General features: G+C 46.9%; 1 protein-coding gene and 1 pseudogene across 2 annotated transcripts in view; one reads left to right on the top strand and one right to left on the bottom strand.

The window, feature by feature from the left end:
- Positions 1-2858, bottom strand: part of EMB (embigin) — a 66793-nt gene extending 63935 nt beyond the window's left edge. Inside the window, exon 1 of one of the 2 annotated variants that reach the window (XM_068271778.1) lies at positions 2782-2858. Coding sequence is in view for 1 of the 2 variants with exons in the window: in XM_068271777.1 (XP_068127878.1) it covers positions 2228-2315 (88 nt within the window). In the remaining variant the exon portion in view is untranslated. Of the gene's footprint in view, positions 1-2227; positions 2579-2781 lie in introns of those variants that run through there. The other variant, XM_068271777.1, reaches the window with a different exon arrangement.
- A 13445-nt stretch (positions 2859-16303) lies between these two features.
- Positions 16304-23401, top strand: LOC137558938 (speedy protein 1-A-like; annotated as a pseudogene).
- Positions 23402-24112: the final 711 nt, after the last annotated feature.

Raw genomic sequence — 24112 nt, 5'->3', positions numbered from 1 at the left:
GGCTTCCTCCAGCCCCCTTTAGGCTAATCAGTCCCTCGCTGTCCTCCACCACCCGGATCTTCTGCTATGAGTCCTGGTAATTCAGCTAGTCAGCGCTGTCCGGCCGCATGCCGCTCCCACAGCCAGGAACATTCTGCACCTCCGCAATAGTGCTGCACAGGTGTAGTATGCTCCTGGCGGTGGAGTGGGTGCATGCGCACTACGCCCGACTGGCTCAAGTACCTGGACTCATAGCAGAAGATCCAGGTGGTGGAGGAGGACAACGAGGGACTGATTATCCTGAAGGCGGCTGGAGGAAGCCCCAGGTATGTATAAAACTTTAATTTCATCTTTCTCAGGTTTACTTTGTTACACAGTAGTACTATACTCTACATATGCACTCCCCACAGAGCTGCAGGGAATCCACTGAGAATGCTGTGCACTTTGAACAGAGAGGTGTTGTCTGTCACCCATAAACTTTGTTCAGATTGTGCATGAAGAATGTGTAATAGTGGAAGAATCTCCTCATTACCCTGCAGAGTACCTGCACATCATTCTTACATGTACCCACACTTACATTGCCTAGGGCCTGATAGATGTTCTTTGTTCCGGTTTGTACCTTTTACAAGTACTCTTACCAAGGACTAGTTTTAGTCTAAAGGGAATAAATATAGTAGTCTACATATCCTTCTCACTTCAGTTGTCTTGTAAAATTCCTAAGCGTTGGCAGTTAAGAGACGAATTTCATGTTACATACTTTTAATCAACAAAATTGTAATATGCAAATTAGAGGAGTCGGAGTCGAGGAGTCGGAGTCGAGGAGTCGGTGGAATCCCAAACTGAGGAGTCGGAGTCGGTGGATTTTTGGATCGACTCCACAGCCCTGTAATATTAATTTGCAGCTACGTCATGTCTTTATTTTAAATAATTTTACTCAGTTCAGGTTCCCTTTAAGGTGGCCACTAACGGTCCAATTTCTAGCGAAAATTTGTTTGAGCGATCAGAAATTCTGATCCGATTGGTTGTAAATAATCTCAGTTGATGGGCACAATAAATTAGAACGATTGAATTTAGATTTTCTTGATTGGTTGTGATAGATAGGAAGCAAAGATTTGTATGTTGATGGTGTAGTGAACAATTTTTCTTCCGACCAGAATTTCTGATTGCTCGAACGATTTTCGCTACAAATTGGACCATTGGAAATGTATCCGCACGATTTACATTATAGAGCTGTCCTTGCATTTGCCAATTTACAAGTGATCCGTAACTGAATGCAAACGCAACAAATCGCAGCCAGTGTAAGGGCCTGTATACGCTTAAAATTGCAACGCACAAATGCTCCTAAAAATTCTACTTGCAATTTTTGTACATTTGCGATGTGTTTTTTGTTTTCTGTACTTGTAATTTTGCTGAAGCCATCTTCCTTGAAGTTGGAAGGTCTACTGAGATGATTTACGTCCCAAAAAACACTATGAAAATTGCATTCAACGCATTTTTAGGGCCCATACAGACTTATGCGATAAGCGGGCGATTCCCGCTAATTGCTAAAACGCTAGCGCTTTTTAAAGTGCTAGTGCTTTGTTACTCTATGGCAGTGTTCTCACTGCTGCGATGGGCGCCGATCGTGGGTGTTTTGCGATTAGCGTAATCACAAACGTGTTACCTGCAGCATTTACTGGCCGATTCAGCAGCGATCGTGGTACAGTGCTCTATAGCGCTGACCGCGATCGCTCTAAAATCGCGGAAGTATACAGTGATTTTTACCGTGCTAATCGAGGTAAAATCACTAGAGCAACTAGCATTTCGGCGATTTAAAGTGTGAATGGCCCTGCAAACGCTCCAAAACCGCTGCAATCACATCACTATGTACAACACTTTGCGATTCTCACTACTACTGCAATGACCTTACGATATGGAAAAAAAAACACGATTCTAAAATTGAGTTGAAGCACAGCCAGTATGTACAAAACAGCCCTAAAGATACAGGCAGAGATAGTGATGTGAGAAATGAATGGCAGTTTACATTAGAAGCATAAAAGTACTCCTTGGTTGTTTTATAACATTCACTATTAATAAAAAGCTTATTCCCTGTACGATAGGATCACTCTTTTTATTATTATTAATAATTCCAATACACAGAGTAAGGATATCAGCAGCTTGATCAGAAAGATCTAAGCCTAGTCCTTCCCAGTCACCTTCCCCCAGTCAAGGGCACAGCAGACCCGCATAGTCAGAGGAGGCCACTTACCTGCTGAGTGTGTGATGGAGGGAGAGGAGGCATAGAGGAGGCCGCAGAGGAGGAGGACCAGGATGGAGTGCAGAGGGAAGAGGCGCATGGTGGTGTATGAGGCTGTGTGTATGAGGAGACTGCAGGGTGTGACTGCGCTGTACACCGGCTATACACACCAGCTGTTCCCTCCAGCGAGGCTCCCCTGTCACTGCGCTGTGCTGCTGCCTGTCTGTGTATGGGCTGCCCTGACTGTGTGTATATAGAGCTGCTCTATGCCGGTGGATGCAGCTTCCTCCAGCGGTGAGACACCTCACTGTCATCATGAGCTGGACGCATGGCAGCAGGAAGTTGCTCTCTCTCTCCTTCTTCTTCTTTCTCCTTTTTCAAAAGCAAATTGCTCCAAAGAGTCAGGTGAGTTGCACACTTGATGAAGACTGCTGGTTTTCATTGAATGACAACTTCACACAATAACTTAATAGGAGTTGCAGCAATGGGAAGGCATGGCTGCCCTTACATTATTTTAAATGATGTAAAACAAACCTGAAGTGAGGAATTCACTGTTTGATATTTACCTCAGGTCGCCCTTCACGCAATGCAAGTAGAGAAAAGTAGCCGGAAAGTTGCGCTGCTCGGTACCGTTACGTACAGTGAGGCATACAGTAAAGTGAAAGTATGCCCCACTGCTACTGTAAAGGTGGCCACTAACAGTCCAATTTCAAGCGAAAAATCGTTCGAGCGATCAGAAATTCTGATCGGAAGTGAAATTGTTCACTACACCATCAGCAAACCAATCTTCGCTATCTATCGATCACGATCGTCTTGAAAATTCAAAATTTCGTTCGACGAAAATTCAGTCGGACGACTTTTTTTTCAATAACTCATAATCGATCATAACCATTAACGGACATTATTTCCTGGCAATTCGATCACTGCCGACCTACAATTTAGGATCGATCGAATGATGTTTCGCTAGAAATTGGTCCGTTAGTGGCCAGCTTAAGCGAGCATGTTTCACTGGAAACGCACTGCATGCTGTGCATTATCCTGACAGGAGCCGCCGCACCTCAATGCATGTTGCTATGCTTGGGGGGGGGGGGACAGAGGAATGACATAGAAGTTGGCCGCTGCTCGACCAAGTCGATTCGCCACGTGGATCACTTGTGGGGTGATGATCTGGGCTGTCCACCCGCCTATCGGCAGAGGCGGTCTTTATCAATCGCCCCAGTCGATTTTGGTCAGGCGTATGTATGGGGCTTTAGCCTCATATGAATTTAATTGCATTGCAATGTGGTGCAGTTCAGTGCCCTGTCTACCACCCACGAGGGCCATTCGGGTGCAATTTAAATGCAGCCAAATAGCAGCGGTTGCAATACCACGCATGTCAGCGCTGTGCCACGCGGTGCCGAACATGGAACGCCAACAAGTGCCCGGCAGGTGCAGGAAAGCAGCTGACAGCCGGTAGCTGCCCATCTGAAAGAGGCCTTAAAAGGTACGTAAAATTAATAAAAGATGCCAGGTTAACTTACCTGGGGCTTCCTCCAGCCCTGTGAAGTCCAGGTCCCTCACCGTCATTCCGCGCTGCTCCATTTCGTCGCAGGCTATCCATTCGCACTACCGTGGCCGGGAGTGTTCTGTGCATGCGCAGTTCCAATATTTAGGAACGGCCCAAGTGCAGAATGGGCATGGGATCAGGAGGTGCTGCCCAGAGGCCCACATGCAGCTGTCAGAAGGCCACTACTGCTTATCAGAGGAGCACAGTGTGACAGTGAGGGCACAGAAGGACTGCAAGGGCTTCAAGAAGCCCCAGGTAAGTTAAACTGGGCACTTTTATTTTGCTTTAGGTTCCCTTTTAAGTATCTAACCTGATACTGACACTTAAAGAGAACCCGAGGTGGGTTTGAAGAATATTATCTGCATACAGAGGCTGGATCTGCCTATACAGCCCAGCCTCTGTTGCTATCCCAAACCCCCCTAAGGTCCCCCTGCACTCTGCAATCCCTCATAAATCACAGCCACGCTGCTGACAAACAGCTTGTCAGAGCTGGCTGTGTTTATCTCTATAGTGTCAGTCTGCTGCTCTCCCCGCCTCCTGCAGAACTCCAGTCCCCGCCTGCATCCCTTTCCTCCCTGCTGATTGGAGGGAAGGGGCGGGGGCAGGGATCGGAGCTATGCAGGAGGCGGGGGAGCAGCTGAGACTGACACTACAGATGTAAACACAGCCTCACAGCACGGCTGTGATTTATGAGGGATTGCAGAGTGCAGGGGGACCTTAGTGGGGTTTGGGATAGCAACAGAGGCTGGGCTGTATAGGCAGATCCAGCCTCTGTATGCAGATAACATTCTTTAAACACACCTCAGGTTCTCTTTAAAGTAAACCTGAGACGACAGGGTATAAAAGTTTTATACATACTTTGGGCTTCCTCCAGCCCCCTGCATACTCATCGCTCCCTGGCCATCTTCCTCCGCCTCCTGGACTGTTCGGTAGATGCCCCGCAAATTTCCCGGTGGCATTAATTACTATTCCTCCTCCAGGGCACCATAGACCCGGGAAAGATGCAATTCGCCTGACAGCTATTGGCAGCTGAATTGCATTGTTTGTTTGTTTTTTTCTTAATTTGGGCTCCGTCTTTTGCCGGCGCCCAAATTACCCTCTGAGCGCCGCCATAGCCTTAATTCACATTACAGCCTATGGCGGGTACCCAAATGTCCGACACCTTTTTTGCCCGTCTCGCTAGCAAGCTAGTGGTTGTTGCATAGAGGCAGCTAACAGGAATCCCTCAGTTTCTTGTATGAAAAAACCCGTAGAGCAACAGGTTACTCTCATACAAATGTATTGCTTAAAGAAAATCTGTGACTTTAAGGGGCAAAAAAAGCTTCCTCCAGCGTCCCCCCTTAGAGCCTCTGCTCAATCGGCATCCTCCCGTGCCACTCCGTTCTCCTGCAATGTGACCCGGTAAATTCCCCAGTCACACTCACAGTCGCCCCCCTGATTGCGCTTCCGTGATCGGAAGTGTTCCGCACATGAACAGTTCTCTAAGACTGTAACTGCACTTGTGCAAAATGCACCAAGCCACAGGGCTGATAAAAACATTGAGTTCAGAGAAGAAAAGCAGGTTGGGCACCCGTTAATGCTTCAGTGTAGTTTTAATCCATGAATGTACAATATTTCACATTAAAAAGGGAGTGATCAAGACCGCCTGACAGCCATTTCGCAGGAGTCCCTGCTTCATCAGAGACCAATAAAAACATAGAATGTAACAAAAATCTACCAAAAAAACACGCACGCACACACACACACACACACACACAGTTTGATGCTTCTGGCAGAAAGTGTTTTCTCCCTTCATGTGAATTTAGAAGCAGCCTTTTGATTTCAATAGGCCGTGATTCCCTGTCCGAATTCCTGTGCTTGGAAATGCTGTGAATTAAACCTAGTGGAAGGAAATCAGAGTTCAGTAAAAATATATAGAAAGTGTTGTATATGCCTGGGGCTTCCTCCAGCCCCATCCGCACGTATTGCTCCCACTCCGCCGTCGCCAGCCTTCTCCTGTGCCGGAACCTGGTTCCTGCCGGCGATTATCAAAGCGCTGATGTGAATGTATCCCTATGGATACATTCACACTGAGGCGTTTGTGATTTTGATCAATTGCAAACACGCTGAATGCAGCGTCTTTGGGGTAATTGTGCTTTGATTATCGTTCTATGGGAATCACAAGCGCAAATCGCGTTCAAATCGCAAGATTTTGCCACTGATTCATGATTGCAGAACGAACGAGATCGCGGGGCAAGTGGCGGGCAAGCACCGAGTGTAAACTAGCCCTAATTCTCAGTTCCCTTGTTGTTTATTCATTAACTATGATTAGAAACTTATTTGTCTGCACATTAGTAAACATTGGTAAGATTATTTATAGGAAGCAGTATAAATCTACGTCGGGCGGGTGGCGCTGCGGTTCTGACCGGGCGCAAACTCTACAACCCATTCACCGCACGTCTCTGCCCGACACCGCCGCTCTCGCCGCTTTCCACCCGCCGCAATTAGCTGCCCTGCCGTTTCTATGACGGCAGAGCACTGTGAGCCGGGCAGGAGCCGTTTTCATTGGCTCCTGGCCCTGTCATTCCTGTAAGCCAATCCTATTGGCTTACATTGAGTGATAGGGTCAGGAGCCAATGAAAGCGGCTCCTGACCGGCACACAGCGCTCTGCCGTCATAGAGACGGCAGAGAGAGCAGCCTGCGGCGGGGACAGAGCCGCGTGACCGGCGGGAGCAACGGATTTTTGCGGCGATTCGTCGGTATTCGGCGTTTTAGCGTACCAGCAGCCTCTGGTCCTTAAGGGTGCAGAGGCTGCTGGTACCGAAGAGGTTAAAGAGAAACCGTAACCAAGAATTGAAGTTCATCCCAATCATTAGCTGATACCCCCTTTCTCATGAGAAATATTTTCTTTTTCTCAAATCATCAGGGGGCTCTGTATGGCTGATATTGTGGTGAAACCCCTCCCACAGTGTGATGTCAGGACCATGGTCCTGACAGTTTCCTGTCTCTGAACCAAATTGCATTGTGGGAAATAGCTGTTTACAGCTGTTTCCAACTGCCAAAAAAGCAAGCAGCATCTCCTTCCACTGACATCACCTGCCAGCGGTAAAAATGTCACCATGTGATAAATGTCAGAATGTAAATCAGGGAGAGGAAAGATTTTACAATGGGCAAACACTGACTAAATCATTTATACATAATTATTGTAAAAATGAAGCACTTTTTTATTACATTATTTTCACCGGAGTTCCTCTTTAATATACTTATCAAGAAGAAGAAAAAAATCACTTTAATAAGATTACAGCGCTGCCATTAATATTTTTCCCATGCAGCTGCTGAGCTGGCAGAGCTGACATCACCACATACATTACTGTCCTGGAGTGCCACAAGGCACTATACATAGACTTCTATACAAATGATCCCCGCTTTCACCAGTCAGGTATATTTACAATGATCACAAACATGCTGTCTTGGCACATTGCTGTGCATTGCAGCACTTTATAATAGAGATATCCTGACTCATCTATAAAGAAATAACATTTCCGTGGCAACAGCTTCATTGCAAAGAACGCGATGTGTAAAGTACCATTGCATCTTATTTTTAATTAGAGCAGGGGTATAACAGGAGCCACTGTGAAACCAATCATCCCCGCCATTGGAGAGTAGCAAAAATATAAACTTTACCCCATCTCTGTGCCCGGAAAGGTCTTCCTCACACCCCTTCAGTGTGGCCAGTGCGTGCAACCATATTCCGTATGCAGGGAAACAAAAAATAATAATATCTGGAGAACTGCAATGAAGCACTTCTTAGCAGAGTTGCTCAAATCCGAATTCGGGAGATACCCGGATAATTCTATCCGGATATCTCCCAGTAAACCTGTGCGGGCGGGGGTGTCAATCCTACCTGTATGACGTCTTCTTCGGTCCGTCCCTCGGCGCCTCCCACGATGCGGACCAAGCAGCAGTCACGTAACTACAAACACTTCCTCCTTCCGGGTTGAAGGAGGAAGTGTTTGTAGTCACGTGACCGGCACATGGAACGCATCGTGGGAGGCGCCAGGAACAGACCGAAGAAGACGTCATACAGGTAGGATTGACCACGCCCAGCCCGCACAGGTTTACTGGGAGATATCCGGATAAAACTATCCAGGTATCTCCCGAATTCGGATTTGAGCAACTCTGCTTCTTAGGCCCAGTGCACACCAAAAACCTCTGGCAGATCAGCAAAACGCTAGAGGTTTTTGAAGCAGATTTCAGAGCGATTCTAGGCATGTTTAGAGACGTTTTCTAAACATGCCTAGCGTTTTTTGGAGAGCGTTTTTGTGTAGCAGATTACAAATATTTTTACAGTAAAGCTGTAAAAATAAACTGAAGTAAACTGAACAGCTTCTGTAACAAAAATGCCTGGGAAACCGCTCTGATCTAGCGTTTTTCAGAGCAGTTTTCCACTTTCCTATACTTTAACATTGAGGCAGAAACGCCTCCGAAATCTAAAAAATGCTTCTGCCCCCAAGTTTGCGTTTGTGGAAAAAACGAACCTCTCTGGTGTGCACCATCCCATTCACTTTCATTAGCTAATCGGTTTTCCCCCTGCAAGCGTTTTAAAAAACGCTTCAGAACCGCTCTGGTGTGCACCAGCCCAAAATCTGCAGCAGTTTAGGGATGGATTTACACTTTTCTTAACTGTAGTGCAGCTCTAGAAATCCACGCTAAACTGCCGCTATTGCGTTGGATTTGAGAAGTTTCTTACTCTCATACTGAACAGTTCCTCTACTGGTTAGAACAGTTTTAGAAGAAAAAACGGTAATGCTCTGATAAATCTGGCCCTGTGACAGTTCGAGGCTCTCTAGAGAGGGAGCAGACAGGAATCGCATCGTCTACATTTTTTCTCTTAACTCCACAGTTTTTCTCGAAAAAAACACACAGCGCTTATATATTTCTGCAAGAACAGACCACAGTGATGACCACAAGGTAAGTGGAGAGTTTCATGTATGGGAGGCAGAGCAGGATCATCGCCCCCTAGTGTTTCCACCCCTCCCTTTAGATTGTAAGCCTCTGGCAGGGTCCTCCACTCCCTAGTGTAATCTACAGGATCATGTGCTCCCAGTGGCGTAGCTAGGGAGCTGTGGGCCCCGATGCAAGTTTTACAATGGGGCCCCCCAAGCGCTCTATACATAACAATTGATACGGCGCACCAAAACCTGCCAATGGCAACTACAGTGTCAGAGGTGCAAGAAGGGGATGAGGAACAGTTTGTTAATGATTACTAATATTCAAAGTATCTATATAAGTGATTATTATGAGCACAGGACCAATAGAGAGCTAAAACTGTAGTTGAGGGAGGGCCCTTCGGGGCCCCTCTGGCCCAAGGGCCCCGATGCGATCGCTACCTCTGCAACCCCTATTGCTACGCCCCTGTGTGCTCCTGTCCTATGACAGCCTGTACTTGTATTACTGGGCCTACCTAACCAGCCCATATTGCATGATCATGTATTTTGTACAATTTGCATGTATAACTTTGTTCTATGTGTATAACCCTATGTATGTCATCCTTGTTTCATTGTATATATTTATTGTCCAGCGCTGCGTAATATGTTGGCGCTTTATAAATACAATAAATAATAATAATAATAATAATCCACCAGGCAACCTAGATAGGAGCCTGGGGCCTAGTGGGTGTCAAGGGGAATACCTGACATCCACTGGCGTAACAATAGGGCCTGCAGCCCCTGCTCCCGGGGGGGGGCCCGCTCGGGGCCATTTTGTGGGGGCTGGAGGGGTGGCAGCATGAGGGGAGAGCCTTGGCCACAGTCGGCGGGGAGAGGGGAAGTTCCCTCCCTCTCCCTCACCTCGGGGCTCTGCCCTCTGCGCTCCCCTCCAGCTTAAGTTACAGTGTGGGCAGCGGCGGGCAGATACATACCTTCCGTGCGTTCCACCGCGTACTCCTCGCTCTAGCGTCTGTTGTCACTTCCGGAAGTGACGTCACTTAAGCTGGAGGGGAGCGCAGAGGGGAGAGCCCCGAGGTGAGGGAGAGGGGGGAACTTCCCCTCTCCCCGCCAACTGTGGCCAAGGCTTTCCTCTCTTGCTGCCACCCCTCCAGCCCCCACAAAACGGCCCCGAGCGTGCCCCAGGGAGGGGGGAGGGCCCGCTCTGAAATTCTGCAGGGGGGCCCGGTGGGGCCTAGTTACGCCCCTGCTGACATCTTCCCCTGGGCTATATGTATTTCAGATTACCCCAAGGGGGGTGGAATCAATTTCCTTGCCTAGGGCCCCATTACATCTTAATCCATTTCTAATGGGAGGTCTTATTAATACTGTATAGGGAGGAATTCAGTAGGAATAGTTAGCATATCTGCCTATAGCCCAGTGTACCTTATAGGCCCTAAATATTTCCGAACAATATTCCTTTCCCCTCTTTATTTCTCAAGTGTCTCTCTTTTGGGTCTTTTGTGTAAGTAACTAGGAGGAGATTTGCCCGTATAGGTTTGGGCCTGGAGGTGGCTGGTGTTCCAGGGGTGGCTGACTCTGGCCACTCCATCCACCAATGCAGAGTATTTGCAGAGCAGGGAGCACACTGAACAGTGCATAGATACCTGCCCATGCATTGCCCTCTCCTCTGCAGTCACCAATCACATACTCTCCTCTCCTAATCCCATGGCTGCCATAAGATTTGTGCAGGGAATACCCCAGTGATGGGCCTATGAAGGGGAGGCCTAAATTTTAAAGGGCAACTGGGGTGAGAAGATTGTAGAGGCTGCCATATTTGTTTCCTTTTAAGCAATAACAGTTGCCTGGTGGCCCTGCTAATCTATTTGGCTGTAGTAGTGTTTGAATAACACCAGAAATAAGCATGCAGCTAATCTTGTCAGATCTGACAATAATGTCAGAAACTCCTGATCTGCTGCATGCTTGTTCTGGGTCTATAGCTAAAAGGATTAGAGGTGGAGGATCAGCAGGATAGCCAGACAACTTACATATCTCTCTCATTTCAGTTGTCCTTTAACTTGTGGTGAGGCCCACAGGGAGCCTTCAAGTATGCCTTTAAAGGACAACTGTGCCTCCTTCCAACCTGTATGTATCAGAGTATCTGTGCTGCCATGCCTCCTTCTCCCAGCCTGTATGTATCAGAGTCCCTGTGCTGCCACGGCCCATTCTTCCAGCCTGTATGTATCAGAGTCCCTGTGCTGCCATGCCCCCTTCTCCCAGCCTGGATGTATCAGAATCCCTGTGCAGCCATGCCCCCTTCTCCCAGCCTGTATCTATCAGAGTCCCTGTGCTGCCATGCCCCCTTCTCCCAGCCTGTATCTATCAGAGTTCCTGTGCTGCCATGCCCCCTTCTCCCAGCCTGTATCTATCAGAGACCCTGTGCTGCAATGCCCCCTTCCAGCCTGTATCTATTAGAGTCCCTGTGCTGCCATGCCCCCTTCTCCCAGCCTGTATCTATCAGAGTCCCTGTGCTGCCATGCCCCCTTCTCCCAGCCTGTATGTATCAGAGTCCCTGTGCTGCCATGCCTCCTTCCAGCCTGTATCTATTAGAGTCCCTGTGCTGCCATGCCCCCTTCTCCCAGCCTGTATCTATCAGAGTCCCTGTGCTGCCATGCCCCCTTCTCCCAGCCTGTATCTATCAGAGACCCTGTGCTGCCATGCCCCCTTCTCCCAGCCTGTATCTATCAGAGACCCTGTGCTGCCATGCCTCCTTCCAGTCTGTATCTATTAGAGTCCCTGTGCTGCCATGCCCCCTTCTCCCAGCCTGTATCTATCAGAGACCCTGTGCTGCCATGCCTCCTTCCAGTCTGTATCTATTAGAGTCCCTGTGCTGCCATGCCCCCTTCCAGCCTGAATGTATCAGAATCCCTGTGCTGCCATGCCCCCTTCCAGCCTGTATCTATCAGAATCCCTGTGCTGCCATGCCCCCTTCTCCCAGCCTGTATCTATCAGAATCCCTGTGCTGCCATGCCCGCTTCCAGCCTGTATCTATCAGAATCCCTGTGCTGCCATGCCCCCTTCTCCCAGCCTGTATGTATCAGAGTCCCTGTGCTGCCATGCCCCCTTCCAGCCTGTATGTATCAGAGTCCCTGTGCTGTCATGCCCCCTTTCAGCCTGTATCTATCAGAATCCCTGTGCTGCCATGCCCCCTTCCAGCCTGTATGTATCAGAGTCCCTGTGCTGCCATCCCTCCTTCTCTCAGTCTGTATGTATCAGAGTCCCTGTGCTGCAATGCCCCCTTCCAGCCTGTATAGATCAGAGTCCCTGTGCTGCCATGTCTCTTTTCAGCCTATATAGTTCTTGCTTGGTTCACACCATACATAAAAATGTTCCCATTTTCTGTACCAGAGAAAAGTGGATCCTATGTTATCTACAGGAACCGCTCTGACTTGTCCCATTTTTTTAACGCATCTGTTTAAAACTGCAGCAGAAACAGATCACAAACTCCTGCCCGGTAGGGCATGCTTTTTTTAGGCACTGGTAGTGAGATAAGATAATTGCTAGTAAGATAATTGAATATCAGTGATTTTTAGAAATTATTTTACTATCATTAATAATCCCTACCGTGCTCTCACTTGACACCCTTCTCTATCGATGCCTAGCCCTAATGTACCCCCTTCCCCCGCTGCTGCAATACCCTCTGCCAATAACCGTGCTGCCTAATTACAACATTCATTGATCATTGCCTGTGCAGGTGGGAGGCATGTGCGCAGTGCAGGTGAGCTCCATCATCAAGCCTTCGCTGGCGGACTTCGAGGTCCTAGCCCTGGAATGGTAAAGAGGAGGGGGATGCGGAACACCTCTGGATTCTCCAGAGCCTTTCCTCTACTTGAGTAAGAACCTATTTGGGGCATTATTTTATTACAGGCAGGGGTGGGGGGGCAGAGCGGGCGCAGGAGTTTCTTTTCCCTGTCCTGAAAGACTGGCAACTAAGGGCACGGATGGAAAAAAACTTTCTGCTCTCTGCACAATTGTGCTAAAGACTGAATCTGCCACTGATAAGGAATCACAGTTTTGCAGACAAAGATTTGTACACAGTCCCTATACAGTGAGAAGCAGGGTCTTGTGCACAGCACCCAGCCCCCAACCTCTCTACCCTTCCCCAAGTGCTGTGTACTGTAGTGGTGCTGGAGAAGTCTGCAGAGCCAGTTCTGCTCCATCAGAGGTGGACAGAGTGAGTGTAATAAGCTGAGGCTGGAAGCACACTCGTCTGTCGGTTTTCTGCACACCATGTGTGTCTGTATGTGTGAAACATGAACGTTTTATCACAGAAGTTAATGTAATTGATGTAGAAAATGTGCAGTGCTTCACTGCTGTCTGTTTTTATTGGCATGGGGAAAACATATTCAAGTGTGCACTAGCTAATTAAATAACATTGGTTCTCAGTTAACCTGTGCAGAAAGTGGATGGGGGATTGGAGGAGGAGGGGGCCCCATCCAAAGTTTTGCAAGGGGGCCCAGTTTTTTTTCAGTTACGCCCCTGCAAATATGAACTGGTAAAGTAATATCTGATGATATGGAGTGATCTCATATATCTGTGTAATAATATTTTCCTTTTACAGACCTCCCAAGACACCAGATGGGGCGAGGAAGCGTCCGGCACCAGAGGAGGCTGGAGAAGGAACATCGTAAGTATAACATGTAGGCCCTGAAGAATAAATGGGTGCAGTTGGGAAAACTGATCACAACCTGATTGCATGTGGACACGTGTGTAGACACATCAGCAGGTCAGGCATTCACTGTGTGATCACCAGCCATTCCCATCGCCCCCGATGATGGCTGCAGTGATTCCCATCCAATGGCTGCTGATGCTGCTGTGTCTACATATACAGTAGAAGCATGCAGAGATTTAGTCCTTCAGGCTGGGTCCACACTTGAAAAGCAAAGTGTGATTTCACACAATGCAATATTGCACATTAGGCCTGAACGAGTTTAGGAAAAGATTGCCCAATTTCTGTCAGAAATTTCGATTCGATTCACGATTTTCTTCAAATCAAACTTTAACACTAAATTCACAGCGTACAGTAACATTTACAGACATGCATTGCCAGAAAATGACATCATACTATCAAATTTATAGTATGTCATTTTCTGTCATGTTTGTAAATGTAACTGCATTGTGAATTTAGTGCTAAGGCTTGATTTGAAGAAATGCAAAAAATGTCTTTCTGCACAGAAAGAATTTTTTTTGCATTTTGTACACTAGAATTGATGAGGTTAGAGCAAACCTCATAGTTTTTTCTGCAGCCTATACATTTATCAATAATTAAGCGCCACAATCACTAATTTTAGTCCTTTGATTTGAAGAAAATCGTGACTCCTTGTGGCCGGCCTGCTCAGCTGATGACATAGGCGGAAGGAGAGAGTCAGCCGCCAGGAGTGTTGCATGACATTCGCCTCAATTCACTAAGCTTATCTCCTGTCTTTAATAGCGTTTCTATAGTTGTCACCATGGTGATGAGGCATGTAGTATTCAGGAAACATTTGACCTCAGGCAAACCTAAAGTTAACTCTTCTGTCTTTAAGTTAACTCTTTAATCCTTAAAATAACTCCAGAATTCTAAAGTTAAAGGCAGACTGTTAATTAACTGCGTGTGAAAATAACTACAGAGGAGGTAACTTAAGGAATGAAGAGATAAGATAACTCTCTCACTGTGCGGTGGCAAGTGCACTCTTGCCTTATTATCTCCAGCATGATCTTACTGAATTGAGGCCATTCTTACATAGTTACATAGTTATTTTGGTTGAAAAAAGACATACGTCCATCGAGTTCAACCAGTATAAGCTCTTTCAGCTCTGCAATCTTACTAGAAGAATCTTATAAGCTTACTGCCTTCCTGATTTAAAGGATACCTAAAGTAAAAACAAAATGCTCATTTATTTAGCTGGGGCTTCTTCCATCCCCCTGAAGTCTTCCTGGTCCCTCATCATCATCCCGCACTCTGCTGTTCCTCCGGTGTCCCCCTCCAATACTGGATGTGCGGCCCCATACCAGGCGCCTCCTCCAGCGCTCTGTTCTGTTTATGACCAGTTGGACAGGGAATAATTAGACACAATTGTGTATTTTATATTTATATTTATTAATCTCCCTGGCATTATGATTGTTTTCAGATTTAGGGCCTAAAAGCTGTGCAAATTTTTCATACCACAGAGAGATCTGCACCAACTCCTGCATATAACTCACTCAGGCACAGGATTACCGCTCTGAGCTGCGGATTTCTGTCCCGAGCCTGACTCGGGATTACTGCTACGGAGGCGAAGTGGGTGGTGCTGAACTAAATAGTACAGTATATCTGTAGCCACTATCTAATCTTTACCATAGTTATGATCTCAAGTCCGTATCATAGACTTAAGCCCCCCTACACCATGCAATTTCACGTGCGAACGACCATATTTGATTGGATCGAATTAAATCCGACATGATCGATTGGGATTCGATCAATCGTGTGATCGATTTTGCATTCAAAACTAACCAAAATCGATCACAAGATCGATCGAATCCCAATTGGACATGTCAGATTTAATCAATCTAATCGTATTCGGTCCAATCAAATGTGATCGATCGCACGTGAAATTTCATGGTGTAGAGGGGGTTAAGGGTGCCTTTAGAGCGAGGAGGTGACCTGGCATATGAGGGGGGGGGGGGGGCAGTGCAAGCTTGCACGCTCTAGCTCCACCCCCCTGCATGGTCACCAGTGTAATGCTGTTACTACATGGCACTCCGTGCAGCTAGCAAGGATTTATCTGACACTTTGATCAAAATAGGGGGATGCCGTGCCTGACCTGATCCAACAGGGGCGCCCCCACTATCGGTGGAGCAGCGGCAGAGTAGCGAGGGAAAAGAGTACATAAGTACTCTTTCAGCTCTGCAATCTTACTAGAAGAATCTTATAAGCTTACTGCCTTCCTGATTTAAAGGAGACCTAAAGTAAAAACAAAATGCTCATTGATTTAGCTGGGGCTTCTTCCATCCCCCTGAATTCTTCCTGGTCCCTCATCATCATCCCGCACTCCGCTGTTCCTCCGGTGTCCCCCTCCAATACTGGATGCGCGGCCCCATACCAGGCGCCTCCTCCAGCGCTCTGCACTTGGGTAGTATGTAAAAATTATCACTGCATATGCTAATGTTACCGGCTGTGGAAGCGCAATAGAGGATGCGCACAGCAGTCACCGCACATGCGTAGTGGCCAGCCGATTACAAAGGGGGGCATCGGAGGAACAGCTGAGCATGGAGTCACAATGAAGGAGAAGGAAGACTTCAGGGGGCTGAAAGAAGCCCCAGGTAAGTAAATGGGCATTTTTTTTACTTTAGGTTCAATTTAAGCACAGCTCTCAGTGTCTTCTCTCTCTCTCTGAGTTCCATGTTGAACTACCGTAGATTTGCATAATGCAACAGTGCATAGTCTGTAAGTTGTGTACACATACGACTACCATGCTCCTTTCCTCTTACAGATCAGCCTCCTGGTCCTTTGTGGTGCCACCAAAGAAGTGGTGGAAGGAGTGGATGGCCCGCTCGCAGCAGCCGGTGGAGAAGCCCAGAATCTCCCTGAAGCCGGAGGAATAGACCACGTTTTGCGACTTGGTGGAGGAGGATTACATCCTTCAGTTCCTGGCCTGGGAACGGTGCTATAAGATCTCCGACAGGTACCTCTTGGCCGTGGTGCTTGCGTACTCCACTTCAGGGCCCGGGTGTCTAAAGAGACCTGTGACCAGGTACAGCAAGTTACCCAAAAATGATGGAACATGATATGTATACCATGTAATCTAGAGGATGGGGGGGGGAGGGGACCTGGTGATTATAGGTGGCCATTCACTAACCGTTCTCTCATGGTATCTGCTAGAAATAGAAATCATTATTCCATGTCAACCTGATCGATTTATCAAATTGGTCAATCTCACTGGATGGAAGACATTGGCCTCAATTCACTAAGCTTATCTCCTGTCTTTAATAACATTTCTAGAGTTATCACCATGGTGACAAGGCATGCAGTATTCAGAAAACATTTTACCTCAGACAAACCTAAATTTAACTCTTCTGTCTTTAAGTTAACTCTTCAATCCTTAAAATAACTCCAGAATTCTAACAGGCTGTTAATTAACTGCATGTGAAAATAACTACAGAGGTAACTTAAGGAATGAAGAGATAAGATAACGCTCTCACTGTGTGGAGGTAAGTTTTCTCTTGCCTTATTATCTCCAGCATGATCTTAGTGAATTGAGGCCATTGATTGGCAGCAGGTCAGGTCAGGGCTCCATAGGTTTGCACCGCATCAGGCAGATTAGTTTGCTATGGTTTGATGCACCCTGTATTTATTTAGAAAGTATAGCTTGTCTAAGTCCTCCTCATCTGTGACTAATCACAAGTTGTAATTTGATCTCTTTAGCTGTGTCAGCTCCTGCCATGGCAGAGCAGCTAATTTGTAAGCACATAATGTTAACCCTATTTCTGCTTTCATGAAAGCAGGAAGTATGCGAGAAATTTGCTTGCTACTTTGCTGACAAAGTATCCTCTATTCGGTCTCTCATTCAGTCCACAGCACCTAAGACTTATTAAACTCCTGGAAATAGTTGCAAAAACAACCTAACGCCCTGGACTGACTTCAAAAGTATTAGTGAGGAAGAGATCTCAGACATCCTCCGTCGCCTCCGCCAGACAACCTGCGACCTGGACCCTGGACCAACTAAACATATGCTGAAATGCCCTGACCTGCTTGGTCCAGCATTTCACAAAATAGTAAATTGCTCTCTGCAAGCAGGGAAGTTTCCTACCTCTCTAAAAGAAGGAATCATCAAGCCCCTTCTTAAAAAACCTTCCATGGATCCAGATGCTATGAGCAGCTACTGACCTGTCTCCAACCTCCTCTTCTTAGGTAAAGTTATTGAAAAGGATGTCTATCTGTAACTTGAAACCAGGCTGTCAGTGAACAACATCCTGGACCCTCTACAATCTGGCTTTAAGAAACACCACAGCTGTGAAACAGCCCTCATCCAAGTCTGCAAAGATCTGCTCATGGCAAGGGACAGAGGGGAATGCTCCATCCTAATCCTGTTGGATCTCTCAGCGGCTTTTGATACAGTTGACCATGAAATCCTGCTTAAAAGACTGCAGGAGTACTGTGGCATCAGTGGATCAGTCCTCCAGTGGTTCAGTTCATTCCTGACTGACAGAACACAGATAGTATCCCTAGGACCTATTATGTCCAAACCTGCACCTCTACAATTCGGAGTGCCACAAGGATCAATCCTATCCCCTCTGCTGTTTGCAATCTACACGTTGCCACTCGGTACACTTATAATACGTCATGGCCTGACGTACCACTGCTACGCCGATGACACACAGCTATACCTGTCCTTCAAACCTGGTGGAACAGACCCTACTCCAAAAATAAACTCTTGCTTAGCTGAGCTACAGGCATGGATGAATGATAACTGGTTGAAACTGAATGCTGACAAAACTGAGGTCCTGTTTGTCCAAAGCCAGCACTCGCCATCAAAACAGCTCTATCCTAAAGCAACACCAATCAGGATTGGGAATTCAGACATAAACAGCTCCAACCTTGCGCGCAGCCTTGGCGTACTAATCGATGGGGAATTGAGTTTCAGAAACCAAATTTCATCTGTAGTTAAATCTTCCTACTTTCATCTGAAGAACATTGCAAAGATTAAACATCTGATTCCCCCAGAGGATCTTCCAACCCTAGTCCACGCCTTCATCACATCACGGCTGGACTACTGCAATGCTTTTTATGCTGGCCTCCCCAAAAAGGACCTGCCAGATTGCTAACAAACCAGCCTCGCCACTGTCACATTACACCGATCCTTCGCTCACTGCACTGGCTACCAGTAGAATGGAGAGTACTCTTCAAGATTGGACTGCTGACATTCAACTCCCTGCACAATATGGGCCCTGAATACATGAAGGACCTGCTGAAGCTGCACCACACCTCTCACAACCTCAGATCAGCAAGTTCTATAAACTTGGTCACTCCCAGAGTGCACCTCAAAAAATCTGGAGATAGAGCCTTCTGTCATGCTGCCCCTACTCTTTGGAACTTCCTGCCACACCCAGTAAAGGCAGCACCATCCCTGGAGCTATTCAAATCCAGACTGAAAAGCCACCTGTTTAGCCTGGCATTTCCAGACTTCCTCTGTACCACGACGGTCTGAGCCATGCTTATGCGCTTTGAGTCCCATGGGAGAAAAGCGCTTTACAAATGTTATTTGTTGTTGTTGTTGTAGACACACATACAATTCATTCATTGTGTTTACAAATTACCTGCTCTGCCGTGGCAGAGGACATTCCTGAGCTGACACAGCTGAGAGATCAAATCACAGTGGTGATTAGTCACAGATGAGGGGGGAATTAGACAGGCTAAACTCTCTAAATACATACAGGGTGCATTTCTCTAGGTTTTCCTTCTGTCCTGTGCAAGAGTTCAGGTCCACTTAAAGTGTAGCGATAGGTATAAGAGGACCAGCTGAGACTACTTACAAGATAACTGGTGGCTAACTGGCGTCTGCTGACCAGATAAAGGTAGGAAATTGCTTTAGCTGGGAGTTAGCAATTGTGTTTGTTGCAGTAAGCATTCAGTTTAGAGGCAGTGGGGGTGAATTCCCTGGGGGTGAGAGGTCCAGGGCTCGCTCGCCCGCACTTTCCTCTAGGTATCACATGGTGGTTTGGGGGCCGCAGCCAGTGAGAGAGACTGGGGCCCTGGCTGTCGTGTGGACCAGTGTTTTTGACTGTGAACTTTAAATGACTGCAGAGCCCTAATAGCTCCAGTGCTAAAACTACTGGTGTCAAGCTAAGACAAGGTCACATATACCTGTCTGGACTGTATCCATTGATTACATTAGTAGCAGTGCCAATCAGTGGATGCTGGGAGTCACTAAATGGCTTCATCACTATTGGGAGGATCTGTGCTCATTTGCAGCTTGCTCTGCCTTGCTCCTGGACATGGTAAAGCATTGCTAATGGGTTACTGAAACCCCTGTACCTCTGCTTATTAAACTTACAGTATACCAAAGGCAAAAAATATAGGAGAAACGGGGGAGCTGGCAAGTATGGTGAGACGTCATGATGCCCACCGTCCCCCCATTCTCCTTTCTGCCCCTCCTCTGCTGCTAATTGTTCTCCTGCACCCTCTTCCGGGTTGCCGAAGTCGGGCATCTCCGCACCTTCACTGGACCGACTGCGCGCATCCCACAGCATGCGACCGCAGGGCAGGAGTGCTCTGCGTATGCGTGTGATGTCACAATTATGTAATGCGCATGTGTAGGGCGCTCCTAGACATGCAGCCAGCCAAGCGAAGGCGCAGTGATGCCCGACTTCGGCAACCCGGAAGCGGGTGCAGGAGGGCAATTAGCAGCAGAGGATGCGCAATAGAGGATGCGCACAGCAGTCGCCGCGCATGCGTAGTGGCCAGACGATTACAAAGGGGGGCCTTGGAGGAACAGCTGAGCATGAACTCACAATGAGGGAGAGGAAAGACTTCAAGGGGCTGAAAGAAGCCCCAGGTGAGTAAATGGGCATTTTTTTTTTCACTTTAGGTTCAATTTAAGCACCACAGCTCTCAGTGTCTTCTCTCTCTGAGCTCCATGTTGAACTACCGTAGATTTGTACAATGCAACAGTGCTCAGTCTGTAAGTTGTGTACACATACGACTACCATGCTCCTTTCCTTTCCTCTTACAGATCAGCCTCCTGGTCCTTTGTGGTGCCACAAAAGAAGCGGTGGAAGGAGTGGATGGCCCGCTCGCAGCAGCCGGTGGAGGAACCCAGGATCTCCCTGAAGCCGGAGGAATGGACCGCATTTTGCGCCTTGGTGGAGGAGGATTACATCCTTCAGTTCCTGGCCTGGGAACGGTGCTATAAGATCTCCGACAGGTAACTCTTGGCCGTGGTGCTTGCGTACTTCCTCCGCGCAGGCCTGAAGACGGAGGAGTACGGGAAATACTTCTTCCCAGCCCTGTAAGTACCGCATTGTGTTTTCTACCTTTCAGACAAAACAGTTGCAGAATTCCTGGCCTGAGACAAGTGCTTGAGGACTTCCAGATAACACTTTCATGTTTTCTTTCAGGTTCCTTGCCAACCAGGTGGAGGAGGAAGAGCCAGACTTCCGAGTCCAGATCTACCCCTGGGCCCTTGGATCCACATGGCAGACCAGGATGTCCAAGCTGCTCCAGCGCCGGAATAAGCTCCTTCTGAAGCTCCACTTCAGGGCCCGGGTGTCTAAAAAGAGCTGTGACCAGGTACAGCAAGTTACCCAAAAATGATGGAACATGATATGTATACCATGTAAGCATTGCAACTGATGGAGGAACATCCAGACTTCTGGTAGGAACCATCTGCAGCACCATGGCTGGGCAATCCGTTATGCTAAGAGGTACCTGGAGGAGGTGGCCGTTTTCCCCCCAGGCCGTGGATTCCGACCTTGTGCACTGTGCGACTACCACTATTTCCATCTGTGCTGCAGGGGAGATCCTGAGGAATCCACCGGCCAGGCTGCAGAAGACGCCTAGACAGGTAATTTACACCATAGAGGACAGAGCTGTGACTATCATCTACAGCAGCACTGTTACCTGCCTGTATGGCCCACACACTGCAATAACAACATGTGCACATTCATTACACCAGCACAAAATCACACATTCACTGCAGTGCTAGGTAGATTAACAAAAAAAACAAAACGTAGACTCTAGCTGCCAGCTGGTAGTAGTAAGTAGGTTATAGCAAAAAAACAAAAACCTAGAAACAAAAAGTAGATTTTAGTGGCTATCGGGTAGTAGTAAGTATGTTATAGAAATAAAAAACATAAATCTGGCTATCTAAAGGGGGGCACATCTGGGTATCTAAAGGGGGGGGGGCACATCTGGCTATCAAAATGGGGGGGGGGGAAAGGCACATCTGGCTATCTAAACAGCATTTGTACATTTGACTGCTCCATGACCAAATTTTGATGCGTGGACACAACCATTTTGTCTAGAGGGTGGGCAGCAAAAACTGTACTTGTCCCCGGGTGGTTTGCATCTGGTTGTAGTAAGTAGGTCATAGCAAAAAAAAAAAAAGAACTAAACAAAAAACAAAATTAAAGAAAAAAAAAAAGTAGATTGTAGCGCCCAGCTGGTAGTAGTAATTAGGTTTCTTGTGTATATCAACCTGCATTTTTCTTGTAATTCTGTGGGTTGAACAATATCTGAAGTGTGTCAAAATTGACAGCGCAACATATATTGTGTGAATCGGCCCTCATTTTGTGAAGTACTGTTACCACATTTTTCTAAAGTCGCATTTTTGGTTTGATATTTTCACCATATTTGATTTACCTGTGAATTAATTTGATCCTTTCATAAAGAAATAATAACAATATAATAATTAAATTAAGACTTTTTTTTACAACAACTTTATTGTAAATGGAACTTTTTTTCGTAAGGATTTTTTTAATTGCAAATAGAAAACAAAAATCCAACAGATATGAATGTATCATAGTGCAAGGTTTACCTTCATATACTCTGACAGTACAAATTTGAAAACATATTTTAATAGAAATATGCTACTCAACATTATAACATAATAATACAACGGTGTGGTTTGAGCCAAATGCTCTGCTTGATAGTAGATTGAGATCAGTGCGAGCTATGCAGTGGTAGTGCATCTAGCGTTCACTGGTTACTTATGGTTCATGAGAGTGACGTTAATCCCGAGCTGCGACCATAAATAACCAGTGCACGCTAGATGCAATTCCTGAGAATAGTTCGCACTGACCTCATACTGTCATGAAAGGATACATCCAGGTAAGTAAAAAAATAAAGATCCACTTACCTGGGGCTTCCTCCAGCCCGTGGCAGCCATCCTGTGCCCTCGCCGCAGCTCCGGTGACTTCCGGTCTCCTGCTTTGCTGAAACCGACCACTCCAGGTAGGCTCCCGGGTCGGCTTCTTCTGCGCTCCACCGTGCGGGTTACGTGTTAACACTGAAGTCATCAGGATTGTACTGCGCCTGCGCAGTACAATCCTGATGATGTCAGCCAGACCACGTGACCTGCACCGGGTGAGCGCAGAAGAAGCCGACCAGGGAGCCTACCTGGAGTGGTCAGTTTCAGCAGAGCAGGAGACCGGAAGTCACTGGAGCTGCGGCGAGGGCACAGGACAGCTGCCACGGGCTGGAGGAAGCCCCAGGTAAGTGGATCTTTATTTTTTTACTTACCTGGACCTTCCCTTTAAGCTGCTTGTTGAAAATACACAAATATGTATTGTACTATGTACTTCTATATAAATTTCAAATAAAATAACTTCAAAATTAAAGTGCAAACAATTCACTTGTAAACAATAACCAACTCTTTTCTCATACTTTGTAGCCTTGCTAATAACACTATAGTAGTGTAAAATAATTGCAATTTGTTTTGCAGTAGTAATAGTGCTAATACCTTTTTAAAGTGCAAAAATAGACAACTAGAAAAACTTACAATAGCAAACATTGTTGTATTCAACTCATTTTTTATTTTTATTCTTTTAGCTTTGATAGACTCCTTCTTTTGGTGGGCGAGGATTTGAAGAAGACGGACACATCTTTCCGGAAAAGTGTGACACCAACGGAACGTCTGCTGATAACGTTGTGTTATGTATGATTACAATATGTACTTTATTGTAACACACGGGGTAATTTTTTTTTTCTTTTAACATATTTGAAGTGCATTGAGAAAACCTGTGTGACTTTTGGCTGCCATGGTGAAGGTGAACAATATCCCAGTGCCAACATGTGAAACAAAAGTGTACTGCATGGGAAAACAGTGTGCATGAACAGCATAAACATGCTCTATTCTGCACTGTTTCCACATGCAGTACAGTAAAGTTTCTGCATGCTGACACCTGGATAATGCTCCACTTCACCATGGCAGCAGATGGATACACACGTTTCATCAATGCACACCGAAGAACTTTCTAAATCCGTCAGCCATACAAACAGTAAGCACTATGCTAGAAAACATTAAAAAAACACAATTTATGCATGTTGTACTAAGATATAGAACTACCAGTATATAATTAACTTTTTTATTAAACTTCATACATGGCCTGTATTGCCTATGTGGCCCTCGGAGTTTGCCGCGGCTGCGCAGTCCGCATTGACCCCCCCAGATCCACGCACAGGAGACAGCCTATAGTGTGGATAGGGGAGGGAGGCCCTAGGGCTGCGCAGCCGCATTTGCGTCTATGCGGACTGCGCAGCCGCGGCAACCACCGGCGGCCATTTTTGAGGAGGCATGACAGGCAGCCCGACCCAGGCTGTGGGGTCGGGAGTCGGCCCAGGGGGGACATTAAGCAGCGGGGACCCGGCGGAACTGCACGGAGGGTGCGAATGGCGTCCTCCATGCATTCAAAAATCATGCAGGTACAGA

The sequence above is a fragment of the Hyperolius riggenbachi genome, chromosome 1 (genome assembly GCF_040937935.1).
Source record: "Hyperolius riggenbachi isolate aHypRig1 chromosome 1, aHypRig1.pri, whole genome shotgun sequence".
Classification (NCBI taxonomy): domain Eukaryota; kingdom Metazoa; phylum Chordata; class Amphibia; order Anura; family Hyperoliidae; genus Hyperolius; species Hyperolius riggenbachi.
The sequence above is the reverse complement of the archived record's forward strand: the minus strand, read 5'-3'. Positions and strand labels throughout refer to the sequence as shown.